The sequence below is a fragment of the Phyllobates terribilis genome, unplaced genomic scaffold (genome assembly GCF_046119375.1).
Source record: "Phyllobates terribilis strain yellow unplaced genomic scaffold, ASM4611937v1 Scaffold_4__5_contigs__length_816908805, whole genome shotgun sequence".
Classification (NCBI taxonomy): domain Eukaryota; kingdom Metazoa; phylum Chordata; class Amphibia; order Anura; family Dendrobatidae; genus Phyllobates; species Phyllobates terribilis.
Genome location: NW_027362764.1, coordinates 805,374,240 through 805,391,644, shown reverse-complemented (window position 1 = coordinate 805,391,644; position 17,405 = coordinate 805,374,240). Strand labels below are relative to the sequence as shown.

General features: G+C 52.1%; 1 protein-coding gene across 1 annotated transcript in view; it reads right to left on the bottom strand.

The window, feature by feature from the left end:
* ZC3H3 (zinc finger CCCH-type containing 3) overlaps positions 1–17,405 on the bottom strand; it is a 163,943-nt gene that overhangs the window by 35,313 nt on the left and 111,225 nt on the right. Inside the window, exons 5-8 of the mRNA XM_073680080.1 lie at positions 9,106–9,263; positions 1,288–1,366; positions 806–958; positions 43–112 (exon numbers count right to left, since the gene is read on the bottom strand). Coding sequence (XP_073536181.1) covers positions 43–112; positions 806–958; positions 1,288–1,366; positions 9,106–9,263 — 460 coding nt within the window. The remainder of the gene's footprint in view (positions 1–42; positions 113–805; positions 959–1,287; positions 1,367–9,105; positions 9,264–17,405) is intronic.

Here is a 17,405-nt window from a genome sequence, read left to right as displayed (position 1 = left end):
GCTGCCTGGAGGGTGGGCAGCCAAATGATGGGGGGCACTGACCTTGTCCTTGGACACCTGGTGAGAGAAGGGGCAGGTCCCGTCAGTCTTCTTACATGTTCCTCTGAGAAACCTGCAGGGAAAAATACATATCACGTCCACGTGTCATGGGGCACAATATACAGCTTTCCTGTGGATCCATCAGACTACCAGCACATAGAGTACAGATCCCAGAATCCACTAGCTTACTACCAGAGTAGCAATTCTAGGATCCACTAGGATCACCGACACACAGGTGCAGATAGCTTGTTCTGTCAGATTCCACTGAGTACACGAGATTACCAATATGTAAAGTACCGATCCAACAGATTACCAGCACAGAGAGTACAGATGCACTGGATCTATGAGAATAACAGAAGCACAGATTCCTCAGATCCATCGGATCACCAGCACAGGGTCAGTCTGCAGATTTATAGAAAGCTCACAGTAAATGTGTCAGACCGGATCCATCATGTCCTTATGACGGGTGGATCATGACTGTCAGAGATGTGAATGGAGTGGATCGCTCGGCAGATCTCTGGCTGTGATTGGCTGTGGGGCACTATATGGCAGCCATTATAAGACTTGCACGGATCCGATCCCACCTGAGGCCAGGCTGACGTCTCCCCCCTATTTACACATCGTCTCCTGCCCTCTTAAATAAATGTTGTCGTTTCCTCACCGCCTCCATAACATAGAGGGACCGGTGAGAGCGATCCCGACCCTCCGGAGAGGGCCCCGCCATAGCGCCCCACATGGAGAAGCCGACCGCGGCGCATACACTCACCGTGTGCACACCGCCACCTTCTCCGGGTCGTGGATGTAGGGGCACTTCTGGCCGCGGTTACACCTCCCGAATCGGTTGTAGTACATGCAGTACTCCTTCTCCTTCTTCTGCTGCGCCTGGCGGATGATGGCCAGACTGCGCTGGATGGCGCGGCTGGGGGCAGAGAAACCAGCGACGCAGTGAGACCACCTCTACTGAATCCTGGCAGATACAGCTGTATCAATAATATCTCAGCATTATTCCCTACATCCAGGGAGTGAAAGCTGAAATCCCCACGAGACCTTGTCCTGCTCCCAAAGCTGCTGGTGTCAAAAGGCCCCGTACACATAGGGTGACCACCATCAGATGTGTACGGCGGGCTCCTGACAGACATCACTCACTGACAGCAAGCAGTGCATGTACAATGAACTCACAGTACAGAAGAATAAAGCTTATTGGTGGACCCGGAGCACGAAACACAACGGGCTGTATGTCATACACACCTTGCAATATACCGGCTTGGAGTGGCTGACCGGCTGGGGTATAAGGAGCCAGGACTGGTGCTGCTGACGTCCAGTTTGCCTAAAACAGAAAGCAGATGTGTAACATAAGACCGGAGTATGTGTTCTCCTGCCAGCAGTTTACAGGAAGTAGAAGATCACAGGATCGCTCACCGATGACTGATGTAACAGTAAATAAGTGCGCTGGGTCAATACACACAGAAGATTGACTGACAAATGCTCAGTTTGTTTTTCACTGCAGCAGTGTGACGATAGAGAAAATTAATACAGTGCAAAAATAATAATGATTATACTGGCACAATAGACATACATAGTGCAGTTTAGAAAAGGGAACCGCGATGGGTCCACACTCACCCTCCACAAAATAATAAAAAAAAAAAATACAGAATAGACTGTGGAAAAAGAACTGTATATATCTAAAGTAATCAACAAAAGAACACAAAAGTGACAGCGGTCAAGACAAATGCGAATACAGAAAGAGTGAAAAACAGAAAGTGCGGTCGTGTACGTGCCCTGAGCACTCGGCAGTCCCAGCGCTGCGCGAGCACTCGGCGGTCCAAGCGCTGCGCGAGCACTCGGCGGTCCAAGCGCTGCGCGAGCACTCGGCGGTCCCAGCGCTGCGCGAGCACCCGACCCTCCCAGCGCTCCGCGAGCACTCGACCCTCCCAGCGCTCCGCGAGCACCCGACCCTCCCAGCGCTCCGCGAGCAATGACCAAGTATGGAATGGACAAGGCAACTGTTAGGTGGATTCATAACTGGCTCAGTGATCGGTCTCAAAGAGTGGTCATAAATGGCTTCACATCCAGCTGGATGAATGTCTCAAGTGGGGTACCACAGGGCTCTGTCCTGGGACCTGTATTGTTCAACATCTTTATCAATGATTTAGATGAAGGAATTGAGGGTAAACTGATTAAATTTGCTGATGACACAAAGCTAGGAGGGATAGCTAATACTAGAGAAGAGAGAGAGAGGATTCAAAAAGACCTAAATAAACTGGAGCAGTGGGCAGCAACCAACAGAATGGTTTTTAACAGGGAAAAATGCAAAGTACTACATCTGGGCAATAAAAATGAAAAAAGCATATACAGAATGGGAGGAATAGAGCTAAGCAACAGTACATGTGAAAAAGACTTAGGTATACTAATAGATCATAGACTGAACATGAGTCAACAGTGTGATGCAGCAGCAAAAAAGGCAAATACAATTCTGGGATGTATTAACAGAAGCATACAGTCTAGATCACGTGAAGTCATTATCGGTCTTTACTCCTCTTTGGTCAGACCTCATCTGGAATACTGTGTACAGTTTTGGGCACCACATTTTAAAAAAGACATCGACAAACTGGAGCAAGTTCAGAGAAGAGCGACCAGAATGGTGACTGGTCTGCAAACCATGTCCTATGAGGAACGGTTACAGGATTTGGGAATGTTTAGCTGCAAAAAAGAAGACTGAGAGGAGACTTAATAGCTGTCTACAAATATCTCAAGGGCTGTCACATTGTAGAAGGATCATCTTTATTCTCATTTGCACAAGGAAAGACTAGAAGCAATGGGATGAAACTAAATGGGAGGAGACACAGATTAGATAGCAGAAGACACTGTATGACAGTTATGTGATCAATGAGAGGAACAGGCGGCCACGAGAGGTGGTGAGTTCCCCTTCAATGGACGTCTTCAGAGGCTGGACAGACATCTGTCTGAGATGATTTAGTGAATCCTGCTTTGAGCAGGGGGTTGGACACGAGGACCCAGGAGGACCCTCCAACTCTAACATTCTATGATTATGTGATTCACTCGGCAGTCCCAGCGCTCCGCGTGCACCCGGCAGTCCCACTCGGCAGTCCCAGCGCTCCGCGTGCACCCGGCAGTCCCACTCGGCAGTCCCAGCGCTCCGCGAGCACCCGGCAGTCCCAGCGCTGCGCGGGCACCCGGCAGTCCCAGCGCTGCGCGGGCACCCGGCAGTCCCAGCGCTGCGCGGGCACCCGGCAGTCCCAGCGCTGCGCGGGCACCCGGCAGTCCCAGCGCTCCGCGTGCACCCGGCAGTCCCACTCGGCAGTCCCAGCGCTCCGAGAGCACCCGGCAGTCCTACTCGGCAGTCCCAGCGCTGCGCGGGCACCCGGCAGTCCCAGCGCTGCGCGAGCACCCGGCAGTCCCAGCGCTGCGCGGGCACCCGGCAGTCCCAGCGCTGCGCGGGCACCCGGCAGACCCAGCACTGCGCGAGCACCCGGCAGTCCCACTCGGCAGTCCCAGCGCTCCGCGAGCACCCGGCAGTCCCACTTGGCAGTCCCAGCGCTGCGCGGGCACCCGGCAGTCCCAGCGCTGCGCGAGCACCCGGCAGTCCCAGCGCTGCGCGATGCACCCGGCAGTCCCAGCGCTGCGCGATGCACCCGGCAGTCCCAGCGCTGCGCGATGCACCCGGCAGTCCCAGCGCTGCGCGATGCACCCGGCAGTCCCAGCGCTGCGCGATGCACCCGGCAGTCCCAGCGCTGCGCGATGCACCCGGCAGTCCCAGCGCTGCGCGATGCACCCGGCAGTCCCAGCGCTGCGCGATGCACCCGGCAGTCCCAGCGCTGCGCGATGCACCCGGCAGTCCCAGCGCTGCGCGATGCACCCGGCAGTCCCAGCGCTCCGTGAGCACCCGGCAGTCCCAGCGCTCCGCGAGCACCCGGCAGTCCCAGCGCTCCGCGAGCACCCGGCAGTCCCAGCGCTGCGCGATGCACCCGGCAGTCCCAGCGCTGCGCGATGCACCCGGCAGTCCCAGCGCTGCGCGATGCACCCGGCAGTCCCAGCGCTGCGCGATGCACCCGGCAGTCCCAGCGCTGGGCGATGCACCCGGCAGTCCCAGCGCTCCGCGAGCACCCGGCAGTCCCAGCGCTCCGCGAGCCTTAGCAGCTGCTCATATGCAAACCCAACACAGGATACCCCTCACAAACCCCATTATATTAAGCAGTGACATCATTACACCCAAAGATTTAGGATGATGACCCCTGTGACATCACTACACAAAAATAAACAGCTAATTTATATGAAAAAAAAAAAAAAAAAAAAAAAAACAAGGCGCCAGGTATAAAATCTTTAAACTGTAAAATTCCCTAAAACTTCGGCAGCGCACCTGGGAAAGCTGCCAGGGGGAGTGCGGAAAGGAGACAGTTAAATTGTCAAAATTATGGGGAAAAGGCGCACACAGAGGACGGCGAAAAACATGATGGAAGTTGTGTAAAATCCATGTAAAAGTGACAAGCGTGCATCTCGCCAGGTGGTGGGAGTCTGTCACAGTCACTCATCTGTCTCTCACAGTGAGTGAGTCACATTTGATAGTGTGTCCGAGCAGTCTCGTCTCGCAGGAGCTGTCACTTGCCCGGCTGAGGATGATGATGCCCCATCTGTTGTGGTACTGAGGAATATGATGGCATGAAAGGAACACGGGAGCCAACGTCACCAGCCAGCCTGTCACATAATGTCACCGGCTACAGGAGAGCGGTCAGCCGCACCGACATCTGTATGCACACGCGCCTGCCAAAGATGGAGGCATGGAGCGAGGGCTGACCGGAGCCAGGGACGTCACGTACCGCCACACTACTACTAGACATAAATAACACCGCAGGAAAAATCACTGACATCCAACAACCAGCACAGAACCGCACTCATACCTCACATTACACCTTATAGCAGATATACTCCTGTATACAAGGCCAGTATTATAGTAGTTATATTCTTGTACATAGGAACAGTATTATAGTAGTTATATTCTTGTACATAGGAGCAGTATTATAGTAGTTATATTCTTGTACATAGGGAGCAGTATTATAGTAGTTATATTCTTGTACATAGGGGGCAGTATTATAGTAGTTATATTCTTGTACATAGGGGGCAGTATTATAGTAGTTATATTCCTGTACATAGGAGCAGTATTATAGTAGTTATATTCCTGTACATAGGAGCAGTATTATAGTAGTTATATTCTTGTACATAGGAGCAGTATTATAGTAGTTATATTCTTGTACATAGGAACAGTATTATAGTAGTTATATTCTTGTACATAGGAGCAGTATTATAGTAGTTATATTCTTGTACATAGGGGGCAGTATTATAGTAGTTATATTCTTGTACATAGGGGCAGTATTATAGTAGTTATATTCTTGTACATAGGGGGCAGTGTTATAGTAGTTATATTCTTGTACATAGGGGCAGTATTATAGTAGTTATATTCTTGTACATAGGAGGTTATTATAGTAGTTATATTCTTGTACATAGGGGCAGTATTATAGTAGTTATATTCTTATACATAGGGAGCAGTATTATAGTAGTTATATTCTTGTACATAGGGGGCAGTATTATAGTAGTTATATTCTTGTACATAGGGGGCAGTATTATAGTAGTTATATTCCTGTACATAGGAGCAGTATTATAGTAGTTATATTCCTGTACATAGGAGCAGTATTATAGTAGTTATATTCTTGTACATAGGAGCAGTATTATAGTAGTTATATTCTTGTACATAGGAACAGTATTATAGTAGTTATATTCTTGTACATAGGAGCAGTATTATAGTAGTTATATTCTTGTACATAGGGGGCAGTATTATAGTAGTTATATTCTTGTACATAGGGGCAGTATTATAGTAGTTATATTCTTGTACATAGGGGGCAGTGTTATAGTAGTTATATTCTTGTACATAGGGGCAGTATTATAGTAGTTATATTCTTGTACATAGGAGGTTATTATAGTAGTTATATTCTTGTACATAGGGGCAGTATTATAGTAGTTATATTCTTGTACATAGGGGCAGTATTATAGTAGTTATATTCTTGAACATAGGGGCAGTATTATAGTAGTTATATTCTTGTACATAGGGGCAGTATTATAGTAGTTATATTCTTGTACATAGGAGGTTATTATAGTAGTTATATTCTTGTACATAGGAGCAGTATTATAGTAGTTATATTCTTGTACATAGGAGCAGTATTATAGTAGTTATATTCTTGTACATAGGAGGTTATTATAGTAGTTATATTCTTGTACATAGGGGCAGTATTATAGTAGTTATATTCTTGTACATAGGGGCAGTATTATAGTAATTATATTCTTGTACATAGGGGGCAGTATTATAGTAGTTATATTCTTGTACATAGGAGCAATATTATAGTAGTTATATTCTTGTACATAGGGGGCAGTATTATAGTAGTTATATTCTTGAACATAGGGGCAGTATTATAGTAGTTATATTCTTGTACATAGGGAGTAGTATTATAGTAGCTATATTCTTGTACATAGGGGGCAGTATTATAGTAGTTATATTCTTGTACATAGGGGGCAGTATTATAGTAGTTATATTCTTGTACATAGGAGGTTATTATAGTAGTTATATTCTTGTACATAGGAGCAGTATTATAGTAGTTATATTCTTGCACATAGGGGCAGTATTATAGTAATTATATTCTTGTACATAGGGGGCAGTATTATAGTAGTTATATTCTTGTACATAGGGGGCAGTATTATAGTAGTTATATTCTTGCACATAGGGGGCAGTATTATAGTAGTTATATTCTTGTACATAGGAGGTTATTATAGTAGTTATATTCTTGTACATAGGGGGCAGTATTATAGTAGTTATATTCTTGTACATAGGAGCAGTATTATAGTAGTTATATTCTTGTACATAGGGGGCAGTATTATAGTAGTTATATTCTTGAACATAGAGGCAGTATTATAGTAGTTATATTCTTGTACATAGGGAGTAGTATTATAGTAGTTATATTCTTGTAAATAGGGGGCAGTATTATAGTAATTATATTCTTGTACATAGGGAGCAGTATTATAGTAGTTATATTCTTGTACATAGGAGCAGTATTATAGTAGTTATATTCTTGTACATAGGGGCAGTATTATAGTAGTTATATTCTTGTACATAGGGGGCAGTATTATAGTAGTTATATTCTTGTACATAGGGGGCAGTATTATAGTAGTTATATTCTTGTACATAGGGGGCAGTATTATAGTAGTTATATTCTTGTACATAGGAGGTTATTATAGTAGTTATATTCTTGTACATAGGAGCAGTATTATAGTAGTTATATTCTTGTACATAGGGGGCAGTATTATAGTAGTTATATTCTTGAACATAGGGGCAGTATTATAGTAGTTATATTCTTGTACATAGGGAGTAGTATTATAGTAGCTATATTCTTGTAAATAGGGGGCAGTATTATAGTAATTATATTCTTGTACATAGGGAGCAGTATTATAGTAGTTATATTCATGTACATAGGGAGCAGTATTATAGTAGTTATATTATTGTACATAGGGGGCAGTGTTATAGTAGTTATATTCTTGTACATAGGGAGCAGTATTATAGTAGTTATATTCTTGTACATAGGGGGCAGTATTATAGTAGTTATATTCTTGTACATAGGGGCAGTATTATAGTAGTTATATTCTTGTACATAGGGGCAGTATTATAGTAGTTATATTCTTGTACATAGGAGCAGTATTATAGTAGTAATATTCTTGTAAATAGGGGCAGTATTATAGTAGTTATATTCTTGTACATAGGGGGCAGTATTATAGTAGTTATATTCTTGAACATAGGGGGCAGTATTATAGTAGTTATATTCTTGTAAATAGGGGCAGTATTATAGTAGTTATATTCTTGTACATAGGGGGCAGTATTATAGTAGTTATATTCTTGTACATAGGGAGCAGTATTATAGTAGTTATATTCTTGTACATAGGGGGCAGTATTATAGTAGTTATATTCTTGTACATAGGGAGCAGTATTATAGTAGTTATATTCTTGTACATAGGGGGCAGTATTATAGTAGTTATATTCTTGTACATAGGGAGCAGTATTATAGTAGTTATATTCTTGTACATAGGGGGCAGTATTATAGTAGTTATATTCTTGTACATAGGGAGCAGTATTATAGTAGTTATATTCTTGTACATAGGGGGCAGTATTATAGTAGTTATATTTTTGTACATAGGAGCAGTATTATAGTAGTTATATTCTTGTACATAGGGGCAGTATTATAGTAGTTATATTCTTGTATATAGGAGATAGTATTATAGTAGTTATATTCTTGTACATAGGGGCAGTATTATAGTAGTTATATTCTTGTACATAGGAGCAGTATTATAGTAGTTATATTCTTGTATATAGGAGATAGTATTATAGTAGTTATATTCTTGTACATAGGGGCAGTATTATAGTAGTTATATTCTTGTACATAGGAGCAGTATTATAGTAGTTATATTCTTGTACATAGGGGCAGTATTATAGTAGTTATATTCTTGTACATAGGAGCAGTATTATAGTAGTTATATTCTTGTACATAGGAGCAGTATTATAGTAGTTATATTCTTATACATAGGGGCAGTATTATAGTAGTTATATTCTTGTACATAGGGGCAGTATTATAGTAGTTATATTCTTGTACATAGGAGCAGTATTATAGTAGTTATATTCTTGTATATAGGAGATAGTATTATAGTAGTTATATTCTTGTACATAGAGGGCAGTATTATAGTAGTTATATTCTTGTACATAGGAGCAGTATTATAGTAGTTATATTCTTGTACATAGGGGCAGTATTATAGTAGTTATATTATTGTACATAGGGGCAGTATTATAGTAGTTATATTATTGTACATAGGGGCAGTATTATAGTAGTTATATTATTGTACATAGGAGCAGTATTATAGTAGTTATATTCTTGTACATAGGGGCAGTATTATAGTAGTTATATTATTGTACATAGGGGCAGTATTATAGTACTTGGAATATTGGAAGATATCACTTACTGGTCTTCGGGCTGAGTTTGCTGCCACTGCCGGGGCTCCATGTTTTGGAAAGTTTATTAGCAGAGACTCTGTACATGACGCCTCCAATAAAGCACAGACCTCGACTTCTCCATCGCTGCTGATTCTGATTTTGCCGCAGTCGGTTTAACAATAAAAGCCTGTGGAAAGATAAACATTCACAAAGAATAACCCGTAATGCATTGTTGGGTAATACACAGAGACTCAGTCCCCCAAATACAGTGGTTTGAAAAACTATTCATACCCCGTGAACTTTTCCACATTTTTTAACATTACACCCACAAACTTAAATGCATTTTATGACACAAGTAATTGTGAAGTGTAAAGGAAATGATACGTTTTCTAAATATTTGAAAAATATAAATCTGAACATTGAGGTGCATTAATATTCAGCCCCCTGTAGTCGGATACCCCAAGATAAAATCCTGAGTGACCAATCTCCTCCAGGAGTCACATAATTATTACATTGCGTCCACCTGGGTGTGATTCTTCTCAGTATAACCACAGCTGTTCTGTGAAGGCCTCAGAGGTTTGTGTGAGAACATCACGGATCAAACAGCATCATGAAAACCAAGGAGCACACCAGACTGGTCAGGGATAAAGATGAAAACCAAGGAGCCCACTAGACAGGTCAGGGATAAAGATGAAAACCAAGAGCCCACCAGACTGGTCAGGGATAAAGCTGTGGAGAAGAGTAAAGCAGGGTTAGGTTATAATAAATAAAAAAACAAGCTCTGAAAATCTCCCGGACCACTGTGCAATCCATCGTCCAAAAATGGAAGCAGTATGGAACAACTGCAAACCTCCCAAGCCATAGCCGTCCACCTAACCTGACATCCCATGCAAGGAGAGCACTAATTAGAGAAGCAGCCAAGAGACCCATGGTCACTGAGGAGCTGCTGCTCCGCAGCTCAGGTGGGAGAAACTGTCCACAGCACCACCAGTAGTCCGATTCTCAAGAAATCTGGCCTTTATGGAACAGTGGCAAAAATCAGTGGCATAAGAAGTGCAAAGTAGGGGACACAGCGAGCATGTGGAAGAAGGGGCTCTGGTCAGATGAATCCAAAGAACTTTTTGTGCTAAATGCAAAACACTATGTGCGGCTGAAACTAACACTGCACATCACCCTGAAAACACCATCCCCACAGTCCAACATGGTGGTAGCAGCATCCTGCTGTGGAGAGGCTTTTCTTCAACAGGGGCAGGGAAGCTGGTCAGAGCTGATGAGAAGATGGATGGAGCTAAATACAGCGCAATCCAGGAGGAAAACCTGTTAGAGGCTGCAGAAGACAAGAGACCGGGGTGTAGGTTCACCTTCCAGCAGGACAATAACCATAAACCTCCTGCCAGAGCTACAATGGAGGGTTTAGATCAGAGCATATTCCTGTGTGTGAACGGCGCAGTCACAGTCCAGACCCAAATCCCAGAGAATCTGTGACAAGAAGTGAAAATTACTGATCACAGACGTCTCCATCCGATCTCACTGAGCGAGAGCGCAGGGAAGAAGGGGCAAAATGTCACCTCTAGATGTGCAAAGCTGGAGGGACAGACCCCAAAAGACTCCAGCAGAGAAAGGTGGAGAGACAGACCCCAAAAGACTGCAGCAGAGAAAGGTGGAGAGACAGACCCCAAAAGACTGCAGCAGAGAAAGGTGGGAGAGACAGACCCCAAAAGACTGCAGCAGAGAAAGGTGGAGAGACAGACCCCAAAAGACTGCAGCAGAGAAAGGTCGAGAGACAGACCCCAAAAGACTGCAGCAGAGAAAGGTCGAGAGACAGACCCCAGAAGACTGCAGCAGAGAAAGATGGAGAGACAGACCCCAAAAGACTGCAGAGAAAGGTGGGAGTGACAGACCCCAAAAGACTGCAGCAGTAACTACAGTGAAAGGTGGTCTTACAAAGTACAGACTCTGGGGGCTGAATACAAATGCACGGAACAATGTTCACATTTATATTGGTAAAATAATTATATAAATCTCTGCATCATTTTCTTACACATTACAGATACTCGTTACTTTGTGCTTTATCACATAAAATCCCAATAAAACACAATTAAGTTTGTGGAGGAAATGTGAAAAATGTGGAAATGTTCACGGGTATGAAGACTTCTTCAAGGCACTGCAATCCACAGGCGCAGCGTCCGAGGTAATACAGACACCACTGGTTATATATATATATAGGGATAGCCACATGAATTCTGAGCGGAGCTATAGCTTTGATCGGCCCCTGCCTCATTGTCACGTGGAGCCCCTCGTACAGTTGTAGCTTTCGCACAGCATCGCTCTGTCACTGTAGCATCGGCTCCGCGTGCCCCGAGTATTGCTGAGGCCTGACTGGGAAATCAAAAGTGAAGGTAGAAATTAATGGTGTGGTGTCTGGGGCCGGGACCCCCGGGGGACCCGCGTGCCCTCCGAGCACTTGTCTCGTCATTGGCGTCGTGCTCTCTCCCTCGTCCGTGTGACCGCAGATCACGCAGGAGAGCGGGAAGCGTATTAAGTGGCGGTAATGGGGGAGTCAGACGGCAGCGGCCGCCCGCAGCCCCCGGTAATAGGAGGCATGAACCGGCCTTTCAAACTCATTTCTAAATCCAATTGAAATACGGCAGCAAATTATCCGTCTCTGCGGCGCGAAAGCCTCCAGCCAATTTACTGCCAGCAGAAGCGACAATGGAGGCATTTATCGCCATAACCTTGACTGAGGCAGACACTGATCTCCATTGTGGGATGAACACGAGCAGAGGCTGCGGACAGCGACTGGCCGCGGGGGCGACTGATGAAGACTCTGGTGGTGTGACGCCTTTAACTGAGGTGAATCCCTTTAACGGCCGATGTCCGCTGCCAGCGCTGCGGACTCACGAGCGATTTATTCTGCCTAGAGACATTCACTGACAGCAAGCAGAGGTTGTGAACAATGTGAATGAATGGAAACACGGCCTATTAGAAAGTCGCAGACCTTCCCTTTCTGCAGCCATGAAAATATTAAAACGCAGGTGGAAGGGGCCCCTTTAAGGGTTAACCCCGCCGATGCTGGCTGGCGCTGTGGCCGCTTCGTCCCATTGTATGAGAACATTCACACTCACACGTTGCGTACATACATCATTAACTTTAAATTATATTACAACCGGCAGAAGGACGCGGCGGAGGCGGCGATAGGACGCGGCGGTGATAGGACGCAGTGGAGGCGGCGATAGGACGCGGCAGAGGCGGCGATAGGACGCGGCGGAGGCGGCGATAGGACGCGGCGGAGGCGGCGATAGGACGCGGCGGAGGCGGCGATAGGACGCGGCGGAGGCGGCGATAGGACGTGGCGGAGGCAGCTATAGGACGCAATGGAGGCGGCGATAGGAGGCGGCGATAGGACGCGGCGGAGGCGGCGATAGGACGCGGCGGAGGCGGCGATAGGACGCGGCGGAGGCGGCGATAGGACGCGGCGGAGGTGGCGATAGGACGCGGCGGAGGTGGCGATAGGACGCGGCGGTGATAGGACGCGGCGGAGGCGGCGATAGGACGCGGCGGTGATAGGACGCGGCGGTGATAGGACGCGGCGGTGATAGGACGCAGCGGTGATAGGACGCGGCGGTGATAGGACGCGGCGGTGATAGGACGCGGCGGTGATAGGACGCGGCGGTGATAGGACGCGGCGGTGATGGGACGCGGTGGAGGCGGCGATAGGACACGGCGGTGATAGGACGCGGTGGAGGCGGCGATGGGACGCAGTGGAGGCAGGACGCGGCGGAGGCGGCGATAGGACGCGGCGGAGGCGGTGATAGGACGCAGTGGAGGCGGCGATAGGACACGGCGGTGATAGGACGCGGTGGAGGCGGTGATAGGACGCAGTGGAGGCAGGACGCGGCGGAGGCGGCGATAGGACGCGGCGGAGGCGGCGATAGGACGCGGCGGAGGCGGTGATAGGACGCAGTGGAGGCGGCGATAGGACGCGGCGGAGGCGGCGATAGGACGCGGCGGAGGCGGCGATAGGACGCGGCGGAGGCGGCGATAGGACGCAGTGGAGGCGGCGATAGGACGCGGCGGTGATAGGACGCAGTGGAGGCGGCGATAGGACGCAGTGGAGGCAGGACGCGGCGGAGGCGGCGATAGGACGCGGCGGAGGCGGTGATAGGACGCAGTGGAGGCGGCGATAGGACACGGCGGTGATAGGACGCGGTGGAGGCAGGACGCGGCGGAGGCGGCGATAGGACGCGGCGGAGGCGGTGATAGGACGCAGTGGAGGCGGCGATAGGACGCGGTGATAGGACGCGGCGGAGGCGGCGATAGGACGCGGCAGAGGCGGCGATAGGACGCGGCAGAGGCGGCGATAGGACGCGGCGGTGATAGGACACGGCGATAGGACGCGGCGGAGGCGGTGATAGGACGCGGTGGAGGCGGCGATAGGACGCGGTGGAGGCGGTGATAGGACGCAGTGGAGGCGGCGATAGGACGCAGTGGAGGCGGCGATAGGAAACGGCGGTGATAGGACGCGGTGGAGGCGGTGATAGGACGCAGTGGAGGCAGGACGCGGCGGAGGCGGCGATAGGACGCGGCGGAGGCGGTGATAGGACGCGGCGGAGGCGGCGATAGGACGCGGCGGTGATAGGACGCGGTGGAGGCGGTGATAGGACGCGGTGGAGGCGGTGATAGGACGCAGTGGAGGCGGTGATAGGACGCAGTGGAGGCGGTGATAGGACGCAGTGGAGGCGGTGATAGGACGCAGTGGAGGCGGCGATAGGACGCAGTGGAGGCGGCGATAGGACACGGCGGTGATAGGACGCGGTGGAGGCGGCGATGGGACGCAGTGGAGGCAGGACGCGGCGGAGGCGGCGATAGGACGCGGCGGAGGCGGTGATAGGACGCAGTGGAGGCGGCGATAGGACACGGCGGTGATAGGACGCGGTGGAGGCGGCGATAGGACGCGGCGGAGGCGGCGATAGGACACGGCGGTGATAGGACGCGGTGGAGGCGGTGATAGGACGCAGTTGAGGCGGTGATAGGACGCAGTGGAGGCGGTGATAGGACGCAGTGGAGGCGGCGATAGGACACGGCGGTGATAGGACGCGGTGGAGGCGGTGATAGGACGCAGTGGAGGCAGGACGCGGCGGAGGCGGCGATAGGACATGGCGGTGATAGGACGCGGTGGAGGCGGTGATAGGACGCAGTGGAGGCGGTGATAGGACGCAGTGGAGGCGGTGATAGGACGCAGTGGAGGCGGTGATAGGACGCAGTGGAGGCGGTGATAGGACGCAGTGGAGGCGGTGATAGGACGCAGTGGAGGCGGTGATAGGACGCAGTGGAGGCGGCGATAGGACACGGCGGTGATAGGACGCAGTGGAGGCGGCGATAGGACGCGGCGGAGGCGGCGATAGGACGCGGCGGAGGCGGCGATAGGACACGGCGGTGATAGGACGCGGTGGAGGCGGTGATAGGACGCAGTGGAGGCAGGACGCGGCGGAGGCGGCGATAGGACACGGCGGTGATAGGACGCGGTGGAGGCGGTGATAGGACGCAGTGGAGGCGGTGATAGGACGCAGTGGAGGCGGTGATAGGACGCAGTGGAGGCGGTGATAGGACGCAGTGGAGGCGGCGATAGGACGCGGCGGAGGCGGCGATAGGACGCGGTGGAGGCGGTGATAGGACGCGGCGGAGGCGGTGATAGGACGCGGCGGAGGCGGCGATAGGACGCGGCGGAGGCGGCGATAGGACGCGGCGGTGATAGGACGCGGTGGAGGCGGTGATAGGACGCAGTGGAGGCGGTGATAGGACGCAGTGGAGGCGGTGATAGGACGCAGTGGAGGCGGTGATAGGACGCAGTGGAGGCGGTGATAGGACGCAGTGGAGGCGGTGATAGGACGCAGTGGAGGCGGCGATAGGACACGGCGGTGATAGGACGCAGTGGAGGCGGCGATAGGACGCGGCGGAGGCGGCGATAGGACGCGGCGGAGGCGGTGATAGGACGCGGCGGAGGCGGCGATAGGACGCGGCGGAGGCGGCAATAGGACGCGGCGGAGGCGGCAATAGGACGCGGCGGAGGCGGCGATAGGACACGGCGGTGATAGGACGCAGTGGAGGCAGGACGCGGCGGAGGCGGCGATAGGACACGGCGGTGATAGGACGCGGTGGAGGCGGTGATAGGACGCAGTGGAGGCGGTGATAGGACGCAGTGGAGGCGGCGATAGGACGCAGTGGAGGCGGCGATAGGACACGGCGGAGGCGGTGATAGGACGCAGTGGAGGCGGTGATAGGACGCGGCGGAGGCGGCGATAGGACGCGGTGGAGGCGGCGATAGGACGCAGTGGAGGCGGTGATAGGACGCAGTGGAGGCGGTGATAGGACGCAGTGGAGGCGGTGATAGGACGCAGTGGAGGCGGTGATAGGACGCGGTGATAGGACGCAGTGGAGGCGGTGATAGGACGCAGTGGAGGCGGCGATAGGACACGGCGGTGATAGGACGCAGTGGAGGCGGTGATAGGACGCAGTGGAGGCGGTGATAGGACGCAGTGGAGGCGGTGATAGGACGCAGTGGAGGCGGCGATAGGACACGGCGGTGATAGGACGCGGTGGAGGCGGTGATAGGACGCAGTGGAGGCAGGACGCGGCGGAGGCGGCGATAGGACACGGCGGTGATAGGACGCGGCGGAGGCGGTGATAGGACGCAGTGGAGGCGGCGATAGGACACGGCGGAGGCGGTGATAGGACACGGCGGAGGCGGTGATAGGACGCAGTGGAGGCGGTGATAGGACGCAGTGGAGGCAGGACGCGGCGGAGGCGGCGATAGGACACGGCGGTGATAGGACGCGGTGGAGGCGGTGATACGACGCAGTGGAGGCGGTGATAGGACGCAGTGGAGGCGGTGATAGGACGCGGTGGAGGCGGCGATAGGACACGGCGGAGGCGGTGATAGGACGCGGTGGAGGCGGTGATAGGACGCGGTGGAGCCGGTGATAGGACGCGGCGGAGGCGGCGATAGGACGCGGCGGAGGCGGCGATAGGACACGGCGGTGATAGGACGCGGTGGAGGCGGTGATAGGACGCAGTGGAGGCGGTGATAGGACGCAGTGGAGGCGGTGATAGGACGCAGTGGAGGCGGTGATAGGACGCAGTGGAGGCGGCGATAGGACACGGCGGTGATAGGACGCGGTGGAGGCGGTGATAGGACGCAGTGGAGGCAGGACGCGGCGGAGGCGGCGATAGGACACGGCGGTGATAGGACGCGGCGGAGGCGGCGATAGGACGCGGCGGAGGCGGCGATAGGACGCGGCGGAGGCGGCGATAGGACGCGGCGGAGGCGGCGATAGGACGCGGCGGAGGCGGCGATAGGACGCGGCGGAGGCAGCTATAGGACGCAATGGAGGCTGCGATAGGAGGCGGCGATAGGACGCGGCGGAGGCGGCGATAGGACGCGGCGGCGATAGGACGCGGCGGCGATAGGACGCGGCGGCGATAGGACGCGGCGGCGATAGGACGCGGCGGCGATAGGACGCGGCGGCGATAGGACGCGGCGGTGATAGGACGCGGCGGTGATAGGACGCGGTGGAGGCGGCGATAGGACACGGCGGTGATAGGACGCGGTGGAGGCGGTGATAGGACGCAGTGGAGGCGGCGATAGGACACGGCGGCGATAGGACGCAGTGGAGGCAGGACGCGGCGGAGGCGGCGATAGGACGCGGCGGAGGCGGTGATAGGACGCGGCGGAGGCGGCGATAGGACACGGCGGTGATAGGACGCGGTGGAGGCGGTGATAGGACGCAGTGGAGGCAGGACGCGGCGGAGGCGGTGATAGGACGCGGTGGAGGCGGCGATAGGACGCGGCGGAGGCGGCGATAGGACGCGGCGGAGGCGGCGATAGGACGCGGCGATAGGACGCGGTGGAGGCGGTGATAGGACGTAGTGGAGGCGGCGATAGGACGCGGCGGTGATAGGACGCAGTGGAGGCGGCGATAGGACGCAGTGGAGGCAGGACGCGGCGGAGGCGGCGATAGGACGCGGCGGAGGCGGTGATAGGACGCAGTGGAGGCGGCGATAGGACACGGCGGTGATAGGACGCGGTGGAGGCAGGACGCGGCGGAGGCGGCGATAGGACGCGGCGGAGGCGGTGATAGGACGCAGTGGAGGCGGCGATAGGACACGGCGGTGATAGGACGCGGTGGAGGCAGGACGCGGCGGAGGCGGCGATAGGACGCGGCGGAGGCGGTGATAGGACGCGGCGGTGATAGGACGCGGTGGAGGCGGTGATAGGACGCGGTGGAGGCGGTGATAGGACGCAGTGGAGGCGGCGATAGGATGCAGTGGA